The sequence below is a fragment of the Lipotes vexillifer genome, unplaced genomic scaffold (assembly GCF_000442215.2).
Source record: "Lipotes vexillifer unplaced genomic scaffold, Lipotes_vexillifer_v1.1 scaffold422, whole genome shotgun sequence".
NCBI lineage: Eukaryota > Metazoa > Chordata > Mammalia > Artiodactyla > Lipotidae > Lipotes > Lipotes vexillifer.
This window is the reverse complement of record NW_006779087.1, coordinates 33,238-54,663: the sequence shown is the minus strand read 5'-3', so window position 1 is coordinate 54,663 and position 21,426 is coordinate 33,238. Positions and strand designations below refer to the sequence as shown.

At 38.1% G+C, this 21,426-nt stretch overlaps 1 protein-coding gene across 1 annotated transcript; it reads left to right on the top strand.

Annotated features, from left to right (window-relative positions):
* The first annotated feature begins 438 nt into the window (after positions 1 to 438).
* On the top strand, positions 439 to 2,276 carry LOC103081029 (olfactory receptor 8S1-like). Its single transcript, XM_082930942.1, is given in 2 exon segments — positions 439 to 483; positions 1,344 to 2,276. Coding segments are annotated over 2 exon segments (978 nt in total).
* Positions 2,277 to 21,426: the final 19,150 nt, after the last annotated feature.

Genomic DNA, 21,426 nt, shown 5'->3' with positions numbered 1-21,426 from the left:
GTTGCTGTAGCTAGAGCTACAGTGGTGAGTAAAAGAAAAAAAAGTAATAATAATAGAAAATTATTATAATCCCCACATGAGAGGAAGAATTGAGGTTTTTAGAAATAATATACACAACTTATCCTTTTATTTTCCTCCTTTAGAAATCAAGGAAGAGGTCTATATCCAACAGGAATTTTCAAACTCCATCTTAACTCTGAATTCTCACACCGACATTCAAATTTAGTCATCTTCTGGATCACTGGATTTGAAAAAGTTTTTGTTTAATTCTGTGCTAGATATCGCTCAACTAGGTGAGAAATACAGGTAATATGAACTTGATTTCTAAGATAGCTCTAATTCTGGGTGTCGTTTGGATATACATGGGAGAGAAATCATATTGGGTGGTGGGTCTTGCAGTGTGAGCACAAAAGATAGAGCAGGTCAGGAAGGGTCGAGATGGTGGAGTCAGTAGTGTTGAAGCGTTATCCTGAATCTTTGGATGTAATTTGGATTGTCAGTTTAGAGTAGAGAAAAAGAAGGCCAAACTTTAGAAAGTTAGTGGGTACTCTATACTTACAAATGGCATGAAGGCACAGACAAGAGCTGAATCTGAATAGATTACCCAAGCTGGGTGTGGAGATTATGAGCAGAGTATGTTCTCATACTGGTTAGCAGTTTCTTGTGATCAATTATATAACATCTAGGATATCTCTGTTCTACTTTCTCTCTAATTAATTCCCTTTCTCCTCACTCTGCAAATCTCCAGCCACTACCCCTCTTCACTTTCCATTAATGACCTTATTTAAATATTTAGTGAAATATTTAAATATTTAGTGAAAAAATAAAAGCCATTAGATGGCCATCAAATCTATGGACTTCATGCATGTTTGATGAAGTAAACCCTCTCCTGCCTTTAGCCATGCTCTGCTTCTGCTCTGAGACCCAGCTGCTCTCAGAGACACCATTTCTGCAATTTTCTCTTAGATTTCCTCCTGCAATTTCTCCCTCTCTACTAGTTTATTGTCAACAGTTTATAAATATCCTCCAGTCACTTTAATAATAAAACAACAAAAAATAAACTCTAAGACATCAAAGAAAGAACAGTAAAGGTGGAGAGGGAGTTGATCTAGTGTTGGGATCCCACAGAAAAGATTATTACAGGTTTTGGTAAATCTAGAGACTTAGGGAAGTTTATCATTTCAGAACGTACATCTTTTTTTAACATCTTTATTGGAGTATAATTGCTGAACGTACATTTTTGAGTAGGCATGAAACTTCGTGAATGGAGCGGGTTAAAACACTGGGATATTTGTTAGGCATCAGAAGAGACTTCACCTGATTTTTTTTCTTGCATTCCAAAGAAAGTACTGAAGGCAGTGAGAAACCACAGTGTTGTCTCTGAGTTCATCCTCCTCGGGCTGTCTGCTGACCCCCAAATCCAGGCTCTGCTCTTTGTGCTGTTCTTTGTTATTTATATCCTGACCCTTATGGGGAACCTGATGCTGCTGCTGGTGATAAGGGTGGATTCCCAGCTCCACAACCCCATGTACTTTTTCCTGGGACAATTGTCCTTCCTGGATCTCTGCCACTCTTCTGTCACTGTGCCCAAGCTGTTGGAGAACCTCCTGTCTGAGAAGAAAACCATCTCAGTCGAGGGCTGCATGGCTCAGGTCTTCTTTGTGCTTGCCACTGGAGGCACTGAATCCTGCCTACTTGCTGTCATGGCCTATGACCGCTATGTTGCCATCAGTTCTCCTCTGCTGTACGGCCAGATGATGAACAGAAAGCTGTGTATGGGGCTGGTGTGGGGCTCATGGGGCTTGGCTTTTACGGATGCTCTCATCAATATCCTTGTAGCTCTCAATTTAGACTTCTGTGAGGCTCAAGATATTCACCACTTCAGCTGTGAGCTGCCCTCTCTCTACCCTTTGTCTTGTTCCGATGTGTCTGCAAGTTTTACTGCCTTGCTCTGCTCCAGCCTCCTGCATTTCTTTGGAAATTTCCTCTTGATATTTTTCTCCTATGTTTGCAGTTTTTTCACCATCCTGAGCATCAGCTCAACTAAAGGCAGAAGCAAGGCCTTCTCCACCTGTTCCTCCCACCTCACTGCAGTGAGCTTCTTTTATGGCTCAGGTTTACTCCACTATCTCATGCCAAATTCAGGATCCACTCAAGAGTTAATCTTCTCCTTGTAGTATAGTGTGATCACCCCCATGCTGAATCCTCTCATCTACAGCCTGAAGAGCAAGGAGGTGAAGGCAGCTGTGAGAAAAATGTTGCGAAAATGTTTCTAGTGTTTCAAATCATAGATTAAAAAATCAGAATGATGAGGAAATTGAGTAGAATTGCAATAAATAGTGCCTGCATATTAAGGAGAATCCTCTGATGTAAGGATCTGCATGATGCCATACCTCTTTTCTTGAAAATACTTAAGAAAAGTTGAAGTTATTTTCTGGAATGATACCAGTTCAGTCCTAATCAGAGGAAGGTGGATAGATAAACATTTTGTCTAGCAATTTTTCTTGCAAAAATATTTAATTTATTACACACAATATGGTAGACATTGTTATTGCCTGCTTAGGCTATCTTTACCATTCTTCCAGTAACTAAACTCCATGTGTTCAATGTGGTCCCAGAGAGACTGTTAATCACAGTGTCCCCAAATCTTCCCTGCTCCCCTTCTCATTATTCACTCATTCTTCCTGGCACAGTGGCTGATACAGGAGTGAGCACATGGTCAATGCTGGACCATTCACTCTCTTAGGATATTTGAAATTGTTTATTTGACCTACACGTGTCCAATAGAGACTACAAATAAAACATTTGTTTACCATGCTTGAAACCATTTACATAGTGACCCACCATCTCCAGCTGTGAGGGGGCCCCATAACAAGAGAAGATTCCCTGGCTTGTACACACTGCTGGACAAATAGCTCTGCCACTGAGCTCTAGTGGTGCTGCAGAAAAGGCAGAATGTGAGCAAATCAACAACAGAGCAAGTACTGTACAGGGTCTTTGATAAACACCAGGGAGAAACCAAAGGGCTTTTCAACAAAGGCCCTTTAGATCATGAAACACAATTAGAGCACTAGTGAGAAGGAGACTTACGTGAGGTATATGGATTAAAACTATCATGGTCAAAAGTTAATTATTATTTCTTTCTGAAATTACCTTTTAGTTTTTACTTACTTACAAACTGTCAACTGTCATCCTCCCCTTCACTTTGCACTCCGCAGGAGCAGAGAATATAAACTCAAAGAGAGCAACGACATTTTCTGGCATCTTCACTACTTTTTCAAGAATATTAAAATAGTTTCAAACATGCTTGTTGCACAATGAATGTATTTTGAATGTATGGATCATGAGCAAGACACAGAGAATATATCTAGGATAAATTCTCACCAGAGGGCCAAAGCACTTTGAAATAATTCTGTGAGTAGAATAGCCTATTTATGTGAATGCCAGTCTTTTTCTTCCTGGTGAGCCCAGTTCTGGTCCATGGATTCACAAAGAGTGTGGCCATGGCTGGGCAAGGTGGTGGTTATGCAAAGGTTCAACAACATTTTCATTCACCAAGGCCAATCTGTTGTTGCCATTGGTGAAAATTATTTTGCTACAGGTCACACACAAATTTTGTTAGATATATTATAAGATACCTTCCACTGTTTGTTTCTATTGTGAATTAACAATCCAGTTACATTTACTACTTGGTTATTTCTAGGAATGCTGTGGTATTTTGTATACAGATCTTGTATCTTGTTGAACTTGTATCTTGTTGGACTATCTTCCTAGTTCTAATGGCTTGTTTATATATACTGTTGGATTTTTAAAATTACATTTTAATTATTTTATCTTACGTAAAGGGAAACAATTTTTTTCTTTTTCTATGCAGTTTTTTTATATCTCATTTTTATGCATTATGCATAATTAGTGCAGTGGCCAGGGCCTCTACTACAAGCATCTTTCTATTGGGATCAGTAAGAAATCTTCTAATATTTCAGCATTAAGGATGATTGTTCTGTTTCTGATCAATACCTTTAACATATTATAAGAGTTCTCTTCTAACAGTATTTTCCTAAGAATTGGTGTGAAATTTTATCAAGTGCTTTTACTATTTCTATTGAGGATCTGGACTTTTTCTCATTTGTTTACTAATGTGTAGTGTCCATCACATAATAAGCATGCAATAAATACATGTTGAATAAAAAATAAATGTATTGAAATAATCATATGGCTTTTATTGTTTAGATTTTTAATAATAAATTATATAAACAGGTGTTCTGGTGTTGAAGAATTGTTACATTCCTAAAATCACCCTACTTAGGTAGAGTGGTAAAAACTGAATTAACTTTTGCCAATATTCAACTTAGGAATTTCCTGTTGATGTTCGTAAGTGAGATAGTATAATTTTTTTCTTGCTTTCATCTGGCATATTCTTCTTTTTTAAACATCTTTATTAGAGTATAATTGCTTTACAATGGTGTGTCAGTTTCTGCTTTATAACAAAGTGAATCAGTTATGCATATATTTATGTCCCCATATCTCTTCCCTCTGGCATCTCCCTCCCTCCCACCCTCCCTCACCCACCCCTCTAGGTGGTCACAAAGAACCGAGCTGATCTCCTTGTGCTATGTGGCTGCTTCCCACTAGCTATCGATTTTATGTTTGGTAGTGTATATATGTCCATGCCACTCTCTCACTTTGGCCCAGCTTACCCTTCCCCCTCCCCATATCCTCAAGTCCATTCTCTAGTAGGTCTGCATCTTTATTCCCGTCTTGGCATATTCTTTTTAACAGCTTTATTGAGATGTTTCACACATCACAAAGTTCATCTATTCAAAGTGTACAATTCAGTGGTTTCTAGCATATTCATGGAGTTGTGCAACCATTACTATGGTAACCCAATTTCAAAACATTTTCATCACCCTCAAAGAAACCCCATGCCCATGGCAGTCACTCTCCATTCCTAACCCCTAACCCTGGCCCTGGGCAATCACTAATCTACTTTTTGCCTATATAGATTTGCATATTCTGGACATCTGATCTTGGCATCAGTAGTATGCTTTCTTTCATCTTTGTATTTTCTTAAAATATTTGCATAAAAAAGGACTTATCACTTCCTTGAAGGTTTTATAAAACTCGCCTTTAAAATTTTAGGGATTTCTTGTCTTGTTGTGGAGGAAAAATTTTGATTACCAATTTATTTCCTTTAATAACCAGTGGTGTATTTGGGTTTTTTAAATTAATTCATGAATCAATTTTAGTGATTTGTAATTTTTGTCTATTATTCATTTAATGTTTTTAATTTCAGTAGTATTTTGTGGCTTACTATAATAATTTTTAAATATTTTTTCAGCATTCATTTAATTTAAAAATAAATAATTTTAAACACACAACAAAGTTGAAAGAATTCTATGATGAACATCCATATAATCACATCTAAATGTTACTATTAACATTTTAGTATACATACATGCCTCATCACCTACCTATCCATCTATCCATTCATCAATCCACCTTTTTTTTTTAATTGAGGTATAGTTGTTTTACAATGTTGTGTTAGTTTCTACTGTACAGCAAAGTGGAGATCCCTGTGTTATACAGCAGGTTCTCATTAGTTATCTATTTTATACATATTAGTGTATATATGTCAATCCCAATCTCCTAATTCTTCCCACTCCCCCTTTTCCCCTTTGGTGTCCATACATTTGTTCTCTACATCTGTGTCTCTATTTCTGCCTTGCAAACCAGTTCATCTGTACCGTTTTTCTAGGTTCCACATACATGCATTAATGTACGATATTTGTTTTTCTCTTTCTGACTTACTTCACTCTGTATGACATATTCTAGGTCCATCCACGTCTCTACAAATAACCCAATTTTGGTCCTTTTTATGGCTGAGTAATATTCCATTGTATATATGTACCACATCTTCTTTATCCATTCATCTGTTGATGGACATTTAGGTTGCTTCCATGACCTGCTATTGTAAATAGTGATGCAATGAATATTGGGGTGCATGTGAATTTTTGAATTATGGTTTTCTCTGGGTATATGCCCAGTAGTGAGATTGCTGGGTCATATGGTAATTCTATTTTTAGTTTTTTGAGGAACCTCCATACTGTTCTCCATATTGGCTGTATCAATTTGCATTCCCACCAACAGTGCAAGAGGGTTCCCTTTTCTCCACACCCTCTCCAGCATTTGTTGTTTGTAGATTTTCTGATGATGCCCATTCTAACTGATGTGAGATGATACCTCATTGTAGTTTTGATTTGCATTTCTCTAATAATTAGTGATGTTGAGCAGTTTTTCATGTGCTTCAGCCATCTGAATGTCTTCTTTGAAGAAATGTCTGTTTAGGTCTTCTACCCATTTTTTGATTGGGTTATTTGTTTTTTTTGATATTGAGCTGCATGAGCTGTTTATATATATTGGAGATTAATCCTTTGTCAGTTGATTCATTTGCAAATATTTTTTCCCATTCTGTGGGTTGACTTTTCATCTTGTTTATCATTTCCTTTGCTGTGCAAAAGCTTTTAAGTTTAATTAGGTCCCATTTGCTTATTCTTGTTTTTATTTTCACTACTCTAGGAGGTGGGTCAAAAAAGATCTTGCTGTGATTTATGTCAAAGAGTGTTCTTCCTATGTTTTCCTCTGAAGGTTTTATAATGTCTGGTCTTACATTTGGATCTTTAATCAATTTTGAGTTTATTTTTGTATATGATGTTAGAGAATGTTCTAATTTCATTCTTTTACATATACCTGTCCAGTTTCCCAGCACCATTAATTGAAGAGGCTGTCTTTTCTCCATTGTATATCTTTGCCTCCTTTGTCATAGATTAGTTGACCATAGGTGTGTGAGTTTATGTCTGGGCTTTCTATCCTGTTCCATTGATTTATATTTCTGTTTTTGTGTCATTACCATATTGTCTTGATTACTGTAGCTTTGTAGTATAGTCTGAAGTCAGGGAGCCTGATTCCTCCAGCTCCATTTTTTTTTTTTTTCTCATGATTGCTTTGGCTATTTGGGGTCTTTTGTGTCTCCACACAAATTTTAAGATTTTTTGTTTTAGTTATGTGAAAAATGCCATTGGTAATTTGATAGGGATTGCAATGAATCTGTAGATTGCTTTGGGTAGTATAGTCATTTTTATAATATTGATTCTTCCAATCCAAGAACATGGTATATCACTCCATCTGTTCGTGTCATCTTTGATTTCTTTCATCAGTGTTTTATAGTTTTCTGAGTACAGGTCTTACCTCCTTAGGTAGGTTTATTCCTAGGTGTTTTTTTTTTTTTTTTAAAGATTTGGTTCAGAAGCATGGTGATTCTCTCCACTTGAAAACTCATGCTGGCTCTACACACTAAGAAGACAGTAAAGCAGAGTTGGAAGAAGTCAGAATGAGGAAATTTTTTTTAATTAATTAATTACTTTATTTATTTTGGGCTGTGTTGGGTCTTCGTTTCTGTGCAAGGGCTTTCTCTAGTTGTGGCAAGCGGGGGCCACTTTTCATCACGGTGCGCAGGCCTCTCACTGTTGGGGCCTCTCTTGTTGCGGAGCACAGGCTCCAGACGCGCAGGCTCAGTAGTTGTGGCTCACGGGCCCAGTTGCTCCGCGGCATGTGGGATCTTCCCAGACCAGGGCTCAAACCCGTGTCCCCTGCATTAGCAGGCAGATTCTCAACCACTGCGCCACCAGGGAAGCCCTATTCCTAGGTATTTTATAATCCATCTTTTAAAAATGCATTTCAATAAAAGACAGACATCAGTACACTTTACCCTAAATACTTCAGCATTCATATCATCAACTAGAGTTCAAGATTTGACTACATCTTCTGTTTTTCTTTTGAGGTAATTCTACATGCTGAAATAGTAAGAGTGTCATTCAGTGAATTTTGGTAAATTCAAACTTTTGTGTAACCCAAATCCCTCTTCAAATATAGAGCATTACCAACACCCAAGCAATCTACCTCCTGTCCCTTTCCAGTCAATTATTTTCCCCACTTCTCCACCTGTTAACCACTGTTCTACTTTTTCCACTATACATTAGTTTTGCCTGTTGCAAAACACTATATAAACAGACTCATATAGTATGCATGATTTTGTGTCAAGATTCTTTCATTCAGCATGTTTTTGAGATTCATCCATGTTGTTCATGTGTCAGTAATTTATTGCATTTTAATTTTTTAAATTTATTTTTATATAGGGTCTTTTAAAAATTTTATTTATTTTAGACTGCATTGGGTCTTCATTGCTGCCTGTGGGCTTTCTCTAGTTGCGGTGAGTGGGGGCTACCCTTTGTCATGGTGGGTGTGCGGGCTTCTTATTGCTGTGGCTTCTCTTGTTGCAGAGCACAGGCTCTAGGTGTGTGGGCTTCAGTAGATGTGGCACTTGAGCTCAGTAGTTGTGGCTCGCGGGCTCTAGAGTGCATGCTCAGTAGTTGTGGCGCAGAGGCTTAGTTGTTCCACCCTGTGTGAGATCTTCCCAGACCAGGGCTCGAACCTGTGTCCCCTGCACCAGCAGGTGGACTCCCAACCACTGTACCATGAGGCAAGCCCTATTGTCTTTTTATTGTTGAGTAATACACCATTGTATGAATGTATCACCATTTGCTTATCCATTCTGTTGGGTTGTTTCCAGTTTGGGACTATTAGGAATAAAGCTACTATAAATATTATTGTAAAAGCCCTTTGTACATAATTATTTTTATTTCTCCTGGGGATACCTAGCGTTGGAATTATCGGGTCACAGTAGGCATAAATTTTGTAAGAAATTGTCAGATTTTTTCCAAAAGGGTTATATCATTTGATAGTTCTACTAACACTGTGAGTTCTGGTTGTTCCACATCTCACCAATATTTGGTGTAGTCACCCTTTCTAATTTTAGCCCTTTTTGTGGATTTCTGGTGAAATATCCATGTGATTTTAGTTGGCATTTCCCTGATGGCTAATGATGTTGAATACTATTTCAGGTATTTAGTAGGCATTCATGTATTTTGTATGAACTGTTTGATCAAGACTTTCGCTCATTTTTAAATTATATTTTTTTATTAAGCAGTAGGAGTTTTTAATATATCTTGGGGACCAGTCTTGTCAAATCTAAATATGTTTTGTCTTTTCTCTCAGTCTGTGGGTTTTTAAAAATTGTTTTGTGTGTCTTTTAAGTACAATTCTTTAAAAACTGGCTTTATTCACTTTATTTTTCTCATATAAAATTATGTGGTGGCTACAGCTGGAGCCTGGGTCCTCTGCACAGAAACTCTGGTGTAGGTCTTTACAAGATAGTCCTGATATGGAGGCTTGGTGAACACTCTCTTTCCAGAGATCAGGAGTGAGATAACTGTAGGTCTTGGAAACGGCATCAAAAGTGGGCTTGCCCCTGGCAGAGGTGTAGCAGTGGTCAATTTCAGCCATCATCAGTAGCTTCTTGGGTTCAGGGGCCAGTGCCCCTGGGGGCAGGGATGAGGCATTAAGTGTAAATTTTATATAAAATCTAAGTCATTTTTTTCTGTTGTACTTCCTGCTTTTTCTACCCTAAGAAATCTTTGCCTAACACAAGGTCACAGAGATTTTCTCCTATGTTTTTTCCAGAAGTTGTTTTTTATTGAGGTATAGTTGATAGATACCATTATATTAGTTTCAGGTGTACAACATAATGATTTGATATTTGTATCCAGTGAAAAATGATCACCACAATAAGTTTAGTTAACATCCATCACCATACATAGTGACAAATTTTATTTTCTTGTGATGAGAACTTTTAAGATTGACTGTCTTAGCAACTTTCAAATATGCAATACAGTATTATTAACTATAGTCACCATGTTGTACATTACATCCCCATGACTTACTTATTTTATAACTAGAACTTTGTACCATTTGACCCTCTGCCCCCATTTTGCCCACTCCCCATTTCCTGACTCTGGCAACCATCACTATTCTGTGTATCTGTGAGCTTGGTGATTTTTTTGTTTTGTTTTGTTTTGTTTGTTTTTTTAGATTCCACATATAAGTGGGTTCATATGGTATTTGTCTTCTCTGTCTGACTTATTTCACTTAGCATAATACCTTCAAGGCTCATCCATGTTGTCACAAATGACAAGATTTCATTCCTTTTTATGGCTGAATAATAGTCCATTGTATACTTATACCACAGCTTCTTTGTCCATTCGTCCACTGATGGACACTTAGGTTTTTTCATATCTTAGCTATTGTAAATAATGCTGCAATGAACATGGGGGTACATGTATTCTTTTCCAGTTAATGTTTTTGTTTTTTTTGGATAAGTACCCAGAAGTGAAATTGCTGGATTGTTCTATTTTTAATTTTTTGAGGAAACTCCATACTGTTTTTCATAATGACTGCACCAATTTACATTCCCACCAACAGTACACAAGAATTCCCTTTTCTCCACATTCTCACCAACACTTGTTTTTCATTGTCTTTTGATACTATCCATTATAACATGTATGAGATGATATCTTATCGTGATTTTGATTTGCCTTTCCCTGATGATTTGTGATGCTGAGTACTTTTTCATGTACCTGTTGGCTATTTGCATGTCTTCTTTGGAAAAATGTCTATTCAGATCTTCTGCCCATTTTTTAATGGGTTGCTTGTTTGGTTTTGCTATTGAGTTGTACGAGTTCTTTATATATTTTGGATATTAACCCTTTATCAGATATATGATTGGCAAATATTTTCTCTCATTCATTAGCTTACCTTTTCATTGTGCTGATGATTTTCTTTGCTGTGCAGACTTTTTAGTTTGACATAGCCCCACTTTATTTTACTTAATTCTTTTTTTTTTTTTTTGTGGTACGCAGGCCTCTCACTCCTGTGGCCTCTCCCGTTGCGGAGCACAGGCTCCGGACGCGCAGGCCCAGTGGCCATGACTCACGGGCCCAGCCGCTCCGTGGCATGTGGGATCTTCCCAGACCAGGTCACGAACCCATGTCCCCTGCATCGGCAGGCGGACTCTCAACCACTGCACCACCAGGGAAGCCCTGAATGGATTATTTTTACACCATGTTCATAGCAGCACTATTCACAGTAGCCAAAAGTTAGAAGCAACCCAATTGTCTGTCCACAAATGAATAAACAAAATGTGGAGATACATACAATGGAAAATTATTCAGTCTTAATAAAGAAGGAAATACTGACATGTTCAACAACATGGATGGACCTGGAGGACATAATGTTAATAAGCTAAATAAGCCAATCACAAAAGAACAAGTATTGTATGATTCTGCTTATATGAGGTATCTAGAACAGTCAAATTCATAGAGACAGAAAGCATAATGTTAGTTACCAGAGGCTGGGAGAAGGGAGAATAGGGAGTTATTGTTTAATGAGTGTGGAGTTACAGTTCGGGAAGATGAAAAATTTCTGGAGATGAATTGTGGTGACAGTTGCACAACTATGTGAATGTACTTAAGGCCACTGAACCATACTTTTCAATGGTTAAAATAGTTTAAAACAATCTTTGGTATTCATCAGTTTCACTAGAATATGCTTTACTGTTGATTTATATTTATTTATCCTGCTTGGTGTTAATAATACACTTTCAATAAATAAAATACATCTTTATTTATGGAAAATTCTCTGGTTATTTATTAAAGTATTCTCTGTCATTCATTTCCCTTTTGGAATATTTGGACCATCTCGATAGGGCTCTATAATATATGTAATTTCTCAACCTAACTTTTGTCTCTTAAATGCTCTTCCTTTTTATATGTCTTATTTTGCCATGTTGCGTTCTGAGAGAATTTTGTAGTACTATCTTCAAAATCACTCATTCATTTGTAACCAATGTAGTGTAGAGATTATTCCATCCATTACAGTTTTAATTTTAATGAAAATACTTTTAAAGAGATCTAATAATTTATTTCATTAGCTGTTTGATCTTGTTTCATTTTTACCTTAATTTTTCCAGAAATCCTTTTTAATATTTAAACTGTTATTCACTTATTCCTTCTAGTATCCTAAAAACATCTGTGCAAAGTTGTGTTATAGTGTTCCAAAATCGTAGTAAATTGACGATTTTGTTGGCTTGATTTTTAGTACTAACTTTTTTCATACGTTTTGGAATTTTGGTTGGCAGGCTCATTTTAAGAGGCAGGATTTGATTCCCTCCCTTCTTCCCTCCTTCCCTCCCTCCCCCCCCCCTTCCTTCCTTTCTTTCTTTTCCTTTTTTTTTTTTTTGCCATCTGTCCTCCCTGTCTGGCAGTTTGTATCCCCGCTTCTCCCCACCACAGATTCCATTCCATAACTGGTCTCTATCCCCTTTTGGGGCTCCTGCTTCATGATATTAGGCTAATTGCAACTTCTGTCGTTGAGTCAGTGAGCAAATTATCTTGGTGCCTCCTAATAAGGTTTTTTTCTTTTTGGTTTCCTAACATGCTTGTTCCAGAAATTCCTGTAAAGTTATTGGCCAGAAAGTTGGCAAGAGTTTCATTTGTTCTTAGCGTTCTATCAAGAATAAGGTAACCTCACCCCAAACATTCACTTCTAGCTTTGAGTTAATATCTTGTTCTGGGCTTCCCTGGTGGCACAGTGGTTGAGAGTCCGCCTGCTGATGCAGGGGACATGGGTTCGTGACCCGGTCCGGGAAAATCCCACATGCCGCGGAGCAGCTGCACCCGTGAGCCATGGCCGCTGAGCCTGCGCGTCCGGAGCCTGTGCTCCGCAACGGGAGAGGCCACAACAGTGAGAGGCCCGCGTACAGCAAAAAAAAAAAAAAAAAAAATCTCTTGTTCTCCATCTCATACTGAGCACATTCAGTTCACAATATTCTGTATGAAATTAATCAGAGCTAAACTTAGAGCCTGGAAGACATAGTTTCAGTGCTGCTCAACATTTTGCGCTTCTGTTCCATTTATGTTTCAAGGATATGCTCATTATGTGTTTTGTTAGACTCTGCCATTTTATCTGCCAGATATTGTGTTGGAAGCAGGGTGGGTCTATCAAGTCCACAATTATGGTTTACATAATTTAAGTTCATTCTCCAGAAGCAGACCCTGAGATGAAGATTCATATGCAAGTGGTTTATTTAAGAAGTGATCCCAGGAGGAATTAAGTGAGAAGAACAGGGATATAAATTTCCAGGTAACTACAGCTTTCCATGTATCTGAGTGAAATGGCTTCTGTGGCCCAAGAGAGTCCTTTAAAGGTTAGAAGTGCAAGCTGTTAGCAGGGAAGCACGCAAAAGCTGATAAAAAGATGCAGATAACAGGTAACAGGAATCTAAGGGGTTCTTAAGAGGTACATGAAAATATCCACTGTAGGGTACCCATTACATCACTCAGATTTACGTACTACTCATACTAACTTAAGTCCATGATGTCAAAGCTCTTTCAAAATTATTTTGGTCATAATTTCTGGAGGGAAAATTTACATCACAATTAGGGTTTTCCAGAAGCAGATGCTGAATTGGAGTTTGGAGCACAAGGTAGTTTATTAGAGATTAATACCTGTGAGAGTAAGAGAGTAAGCATGATTGGGCAGAGGGAGGAGTTAAACTGTGATGCAGGTGTGATGCAGCTTTAGACAATCCACAGGAAACCCTGGAGTGAGTATTGACCATCAGAGTTGTCTCACATCAGGCCAGAGCAGCCAGGCCTTATATAACTACCTCACTTAATCAGTGGTGCGATCTGTCCCTAGAAGGACATAACCTTGGGCAAGGTTGCTCCCTGCACCTGAGGCAGACACTGAAGGAGCTAACAGCTGTCTGCTAACTGCACTCCCTGCATCTGGGCAGCAGGTCTTATTAAAGTGGAATCTGGGCAGTTTATCTCTGTGTCTGCCACAACCTACAAAAGCAAGGCTAGTGGGAATTACAGCTCTTGTTACTATGGTTAGTCTCTAGACCATAACTTATATTCCTCATCTCCCTTCCCCAACACCCATTAGAACTTCCTTTCACCATCAGCTCACATTTCTGCTAAGTGAACCAGGACTTCATTACTGAGGCATATGAGACTTAAATTTCTGTCCTGTGCAAGATGTGACTCCTGTAACTACGGTGCCAAGAGATATTCCAGAAGATTACCTGAGTGCCGCATGTTTTCTCCATTATTCCTATGATTTAGCAACAACTTTACCTCATAATGATCATTGGTAATCACTCTGCCATTCCTTTCTGCATCTCAGATCTTTCACCTAGGATTAGTTCCCTATTGCTCTATGCACATTTTTAAGGTAAGACTTTTAGTGAGGACCTGTTGGTTTTTAAGTTCTCTGATGTATTGTGTTTCAGAAATTGCCTATAACTCCCACTTGAGAGACAGTTGCATTGAGTATAGAATTCTAGGTATATAATTTCTCTCAGCTCACCATCTTCTGGCTTTTGCTGTTGTCATGGAGAAGAAAAACTCCAATCTAATTGTCATTCCCATGTAAATAATTAATCATCTATTTTCTAGTTGCTTTTCTACACTCCATACGTTTGGTATTCTGTAGTTTCACTAACGTGTGGCTGTATTTGTATTTATTTTTTATTAATCTGCTTTGCATTTGTTGGAATTCCTGGAAGATAATTTAGAATATTACCTCTTTCTCATCGTCTTGTGAACTTCTGAAACTCTGGTTAGGCATGTTATGTCTTCTAATTCTAGCATTCACATCTGTTACCCTCTTCCCAGTATTTTTAATCTATTTGTTCTTAGAACTGAAAACAGGTTAATTACTTTGATTTAATAATACAATTTATCAATCCTCTCTAAAACTGTATTTAGTCAGTTGTTTCATCCATCCTTGAAATTTTGAGCTTCAATTATATATGTATGTGTGTATGCATATGTGTGTAGGACATTTCTACAATTTCTGTTTTTTTGGTTTCTCAAATGACTTCATTTTTCTCAATAAGTCTTATTCCTTGATTACATTGCCAATTTCTCTTATTTCTAAAAATGTATTAAACTAAGCTATTTTATATTTGGTAACTAATAATTCCAGTATCAAATATCTTGGTATTTCTGATTCTCATTCATAGTGGGGTTTTTCTCTATGTGTCTGACTTTTTAAAGTATCTCTGGCTCATTTTTCTTAGAGCTTTGTCTGTGGGAATACTTTGAAACTTGAAGTTGTGTCCCTCTAGTAAATGTGCACTTGTCTCTACTACTTCTCTCAGAGCACAGCCAATTTGGAAATATTTAAAAGTGAATTCCCCACTTGATGTGTTTAGAATCACATAAAGAAGCTGGAATTTAGAAATCCTCTTTAATGTTATGACCATAAAATTTTCCTTTCCACTCAGAACCAGTGGTGATACTGTTGCTTACTGAACACCTTTTGGGACCCAGTTTATACATAATTCTAAACTAAAATCCCCACCAAGAGGATTACCCTAGGCTAAGGGTAGTCATTAAAGTGGAGCATCTGGAGTTCAACAGAAACCCTTGGGATAAAAGTCAGATTTGGCACTCACATCAGTGGGTTCTGGCTTTCATTTTGCTTTTGACTTTGCCAAATCCTTCTCTTTTTGCAAGTTCAGAAATGTATTTGAAATGGTAATTTAAAAAATACTATGTCCAGTGATATAACTTTTCCAGTTTCAATGGTCATTGAGGGTGTCCAGTCTGCTATATGCAAAAAAAAAGGGATCCCTCAAATTTTTTTACTTAACATTACTATTTTTCATGAAAGTGTTTTCATCCACATATAGATTGGGTACATTCTTTTTTGATAACTGCATACTATACTTACATGATATACAGTAATTATCTACTCCACTTCTGGTATTTTTAGGTTGTTTTATTTTTATTTTATTTATTTATTTTTTCAACGTGTTGCAATCAAGTTTTTAAAATTTTTATTGAAGTACAGTTGCTTTACAATGTTGTGTTAGTTTCTAGTGTATCACAAAGTGAATCAGCTGTACATATATCCCCTCTTTTTTTTGGATTTCCTTTCCATTTAGGTCACCACTGAGCATTGAGTAGAGTTCCCTGTGCTATACAGTAGGTTCTCATTAGTTATCTATTTTATAGATGTCAATAGTATATACATGTCAATCCCCATCTCCCAATTCATTCCAACCCCCCTTTTCCCCCTTGGTGTCCATATGTTTGTTCTCTATGTCTGTGTCTCTATTTCTGCTTTGTAAATAAGATAATCTATACCAATTTTTTCAGATTCCACATATATGTGCTAATATACAATATATGTTTTTCTCTTGACTTACTTCACTCTGTATGACAGTCTCTAGGTCAATAGGTTGTTTTTAATTATTATTATTACAAACAGTAATGTACTTTGTATATACCTCTGTAAATATAGGTATATACCTCTGTAAATATAGGTAAGTATTGCTTTAGGACTGATTTATAGAAGTGAAATTTCTGGGTCAAAGTTTAAGTCTTGCACAATGTAAATTTTTAACAGCTTCACTGAGTTCTAATTTATATATAATAACTAAATATATATAAAGTATACAAGTTGATAAGCTTTAACATGTGTATACACCTATGACCAACACAATAAATATAATGAACAAATCCATCACCCCCAAATGTTTCCTTATGCTACTCTGTGATCCCTCCCTCTTAACCACAAGGGAGAGACTAAAAGAAAAATAAAAGAATAGAAAAGAACTACAAAAAACAACCAGAAAAAATAACAAAATGGCAATAAGTACATACCTATCAAAAATAGCTTTAAATATCAATGGACTAAATGAACAAAGGACATAGGGTGACTGATTGGATAAAAAACAAGACCCATCTGTATGCTGCCTACAGGAGACTCACTTCAGAGCAAAATCACACAAAGGGTGAAAGTGAGGGAATGAAAAAAAAGATACTCCATGCAAATGGAGACAAAAAGAAACCTGGGGTAGCAATACTTATATCAAAATAGACTTTAAAACAAATTCTATGATTAAGACAAAGAAGGAAGGGATCAAGACAAGAAGGGGATATAGCATTCATAAACATATATGCACCTAATAGAAGAGCACTTAAATATATAAAGAAAATATTGACATAAAGGGAGAAATTAACAGCAATACATAATAGTAGGGGACTTTAAAACCCCAGTTACTTCAACGGACAGATCATCCAGACAGAAAATCAGTAAGGAAACACTGATCTTAAGTGACACGTTAGATCAGTTAAACTTAATAGATATCTACAGAACATTCCATCTAAATTCAGCAAATATGAGGAAAGGGGGAAGATGGTGGAAGAGTAAGACGTGGAGATCACCTTCCTCCCCACAGATACATCAGAAATACATCTACACGTGGAACTGCTCCTGTAGAACACCCACTGATCGTTGGCAGAAGTCCTTAGACCTCCCAAAAGGCAAGAAACTCCCCCACGTACTTGGGTAGGGCAAGAGAAAAAAGAATAAAAAGAGACAAAGGAATAGGGATGGGACCTGCACCAGTGGGAGGGAGCCGTGATGGAGGAAAGGTTTCCACACACCAGAAGCCCCTTTGTGGGCGGAGACTGCGAGTGGTGGAGGTGGGGAGCTTCGCAGTCTCGGAGGAGAGCACGGCAACAGGGGTGCGGAGGGCAAAGCAGAGAGATTCCCGCACAGAGGATCGGTGGCAACTGGCACTCACCAGCCTGAGAGGCTTGTCTGCTCACCTGCCGGGGCGGGCGGGGCTGGGAGCTGAGGCTCGGGCTTCGGTGGATCGCAGGGAGAGGACTGGCGGCCTGAAGGGGTTAGTGCACCACGGATAGCCGGGACGGAGTCGGGGGAAAAAGTCTGGACCTGCCGAAGAGGCAAGAGACTTTTTCTTCCCTCTTTGTTTCCTGGTGCAGGAGGAGAGGGGTTTAAGAGCGCTGCTTAAAGGAGCTCCAGAGACGGGCGGGAGCCGCGGCTAAAAGCGCAGACCCCAGAGACGGGCGTGAGACGCTAAGGCTGCTGCTGCTGCCACCAAGAAGCCTGTGTGCAAGCACAGGTCACTATCCACACCCCGCTTCCGGGGAGCCTGTGCAGCCTGCCACTGCCAGGGTCCTGGGATCCAGGGACAACTTCCCCAGGAGAACGCACAGCGCGCCTCTGGCTGGTGCAATGCCACGCCAGCCTCGGCCACCACAGGCTCGCCCCACACTCCGTACCCCTCCCTCCCCCCGGCCTGAGTGAGCCAGAGCCCCGGAATCAGCGGCTCCTTTAACCCCGTCCTGTCTGAGGGAAGAACAGATGCCCTCCGGCAACCTACACGCAGAGGCGGGGCCAAATCCAAAGCTGAACCCCAGGAGCTGTGCGAACAAAGAAGAGAAAGGGAAATCTCTCCCAGCAGCCTCAGGAGCAGTGGATTAAATCTTCACAATCAACCTGATGTACCCTGCATCTGTGGAATACCTGAATAGACAACGAATCATCCCAAATTGAGGAGGTGAACTTTGAGAGCAAGATTTATTATTTTTTCCCCTTTTCCTCTTTTTTGTGAGTGTGTATGTGTATACTTCTGTGTGAGATTTTGTCTGTATAGCTTTGCTTTCACCATTTGTCCTAGGGTTCTATATGTCCTTTTTTTTTTAACTTAAAAATTTTTTTTTCTTAATAATTATTTTTTTATTTTAATAACTTTATTTTATTTTGCCTTACTTTATTTTATTTTATTTTATCCTCTTTCTTTCTTTCTTTCCTTCTTTCTTTCTTTCTTTCCTTCTTTCTTTCCTTCTTCCTTCCTTCCTTCCTTTCTTTTCTTTTCTTTTTTTCTTCTTGCCTTCTTCCTTTCTTTTCTTCTTTCTTTCTTTCTTCCTTCCCTCCTTCTCTCTCTCTCTCTCTCTCTCTCTCTCTCTCTCTCTCTCTCTCTCTCTCTCTCTCTCTCTTTTCTTTCCTTCTTCTTTTTCTCCCTTTTATTCTGAGCCATGTGGATGAGAGGCTCTTGGTGCTCCAGCCAGGAGTCAGTGCTGTGCCTCTGAGGTGGGAGAGCCAACTTCAGGACACTGGTCCACAACAGACCTCCCAGCTCCATGTAACATCAAACGGTGAAAATCTCCCAGAGATCTCCATCTCAACACCAACACCCAGCTTCACTCAATGACCAGCAAGCTACCGTGCTGGACACCCTATGCCAAACAACTAGCAAGACAGGAACACAACCCCACCCATTAGCAGAGAGTTCATAATAAGTCCACAGACACCCCAAAACACACCACCAGACGTGGACCTGCCCACTAGAGAGACAAGATCTAGCCTCATACACCACAACACAGCCACTAGTCCCCTCCACCAGGAAGCCTACACAACCCACTGAACCAACCTTAGCCACTGGAGACAGACATCAAAAACAACGGGAGCTACGAACTTGCAGCCTGCAAAAAGGTGAACCCAATCACAGTAAGATAAGCAAAATGAGAAGACAGAAAAACACACAGCAGATGAAGGAGCAAGATAAAAACCCACCAGACCTAACAAATGAAGAGGAAATAGGCAGTCTACCTGGAAAAGAATTCAGAATAATGATAGTAAAGATGATCCAAAATCTTGGAAATAGAATAGAGAAAATGCAAGAAACATTTAAAAAGGACTTAGAATAACTAAAGAGGAAACAAGCAATGATGAACAACACAATAAATGAAATTAAAAATACTCTAGAAGGGATCAATAGCAGAATAACTGAGGCAGAAGAATGGATAAGTGACCTGGAAGATAAAATAGTGGAAATAACTACTGCAGAGCAGAATAAAGAAAAAAGAATGAAAAGAACTGAGGACAGTCTCAGAGACCTCTGGGACAACATTAAATGCACCAACATTTGAATTATAGGGGTTCCAGAAGAAGAAGAGAAAAATAAAGGGACTGAGAAAATGTTTGAAGAGATTATAGTTAAACTTCCCTAATATGGGAAAGGAAATAGTTAATCAAGTATAGGAAGCACATGAGTCCCATACAGGATAAATCCAAGGAGAAACATGCCAAGGCACATATTAATCAAACTGTCAAAAATTAAATACAAAGAAAACATATTAAAAGCAGCAAGGGAAAAACAAATAACCACAAGGGAAAAGGGAATCCCCATAAGGTTAACAGCTGATCTCTCAGCAGAAACTCTACAAGCCAGAAGGGAGTGGCAGGACATACTGAAAGTGATGAAGGAGAAAAACCTGCAACCAAGATTACTCTACCCAGCAAGGATCTCATTCAGATTTGATGGAGAAATTAAAACCTTTACAGACAAGCAAAAGCTGAGAGAGTTCAGCACCACCAAACCAGCTTTACAACAAATGCTAAAGGATCTTCTTTAGGCAAGAAACACAAGAGAAGGAAAAGACCTATAATAACAAACCGAAAACAATTAAGAAAATGGGAATAGGAAAATACATATTGATAATTACCTTAAATGTAAATGAATTAAATGCTCCCACCAAAAGACACAGACTGGCTGAATGGATACAAAAACAAGACCCATATATATGGTGTCTACAAGCGGCCCACTTCAGACCTAGGGACACATACAGACTGAAAGTGAGGGGATGGAAAAAGATATTCCATGCAAATGGAAACCAAAAGAAAACTGGAGTAGCAATTCTCATATCTGACAAAATCATCAAATATATATCTTTTCAATTACAAATGGAATTTTCTTCAGGATAGATAATATTGTAGGCCACAAATAAGTCTCAACAAATTTAAAAGTATAGAAATTATATGAAGCATTTTTTCTCACCACAGTGTAAGAAACTAGAAATCAATTACAGAAAGAAAAATGGGAAACAAAAACAAGTGAAGACTAACCAACATGCTACTAAAAAAAAAAAAACAATGGTCAACAAAGAAACCAAAGAGAAATCAGAATATACTTTGAGATAAATGAAACTAAAATACAACTTTCCAAATCTATGGGATGCACCAAAGCAGCTCTAAGAGGGAAATTTATAGTGATACAGGCCTACCTCATGAAACAAGAAAAATCTCAAATAAGCAACATAACCTACCATCTAAAGGAATTAGAAAAACAAGCAAAGCCCAAAGTCATTAAGTGAAAGGAAATAATAAAGATCAGAGAGAAAACAAGTAAAATAGAGACCCCATCAAAAAATAGAAAAGATTAGTGAAACCAAGAGCTGTGTTTATTTTGGGGAAAAGAATAAAAAATTGATAACCCTTTAGCCAGGCTCAACAAGGAGAAAGGACGCAAATAAACAAAATGAGAAATTAAAGAGGAGAAATTACAAGTGATATCAAAGAAATAACAACAATCATCAGAGAATACTATGAGCAGTTATATACCAAACAAATGGGACGATGTAGAAGAAATGGATAAAATCTTCCAAGACGGAATAAGGGAGAAATAGGTAATCTGAAAGACTGATTACTAGTATTGAAATTGAGTCAGTAATCAAAAAGCTTCCAATAAACAAAAGTCCAGGGCTGGATGGCTTCACAGGGGTTTTACCAAACATATAAGGAAGATATAATACTTATCCTTCTCAAACTATTCCAAAAATTGAAGAGGAAGGAACACTCCCAAATTGATTC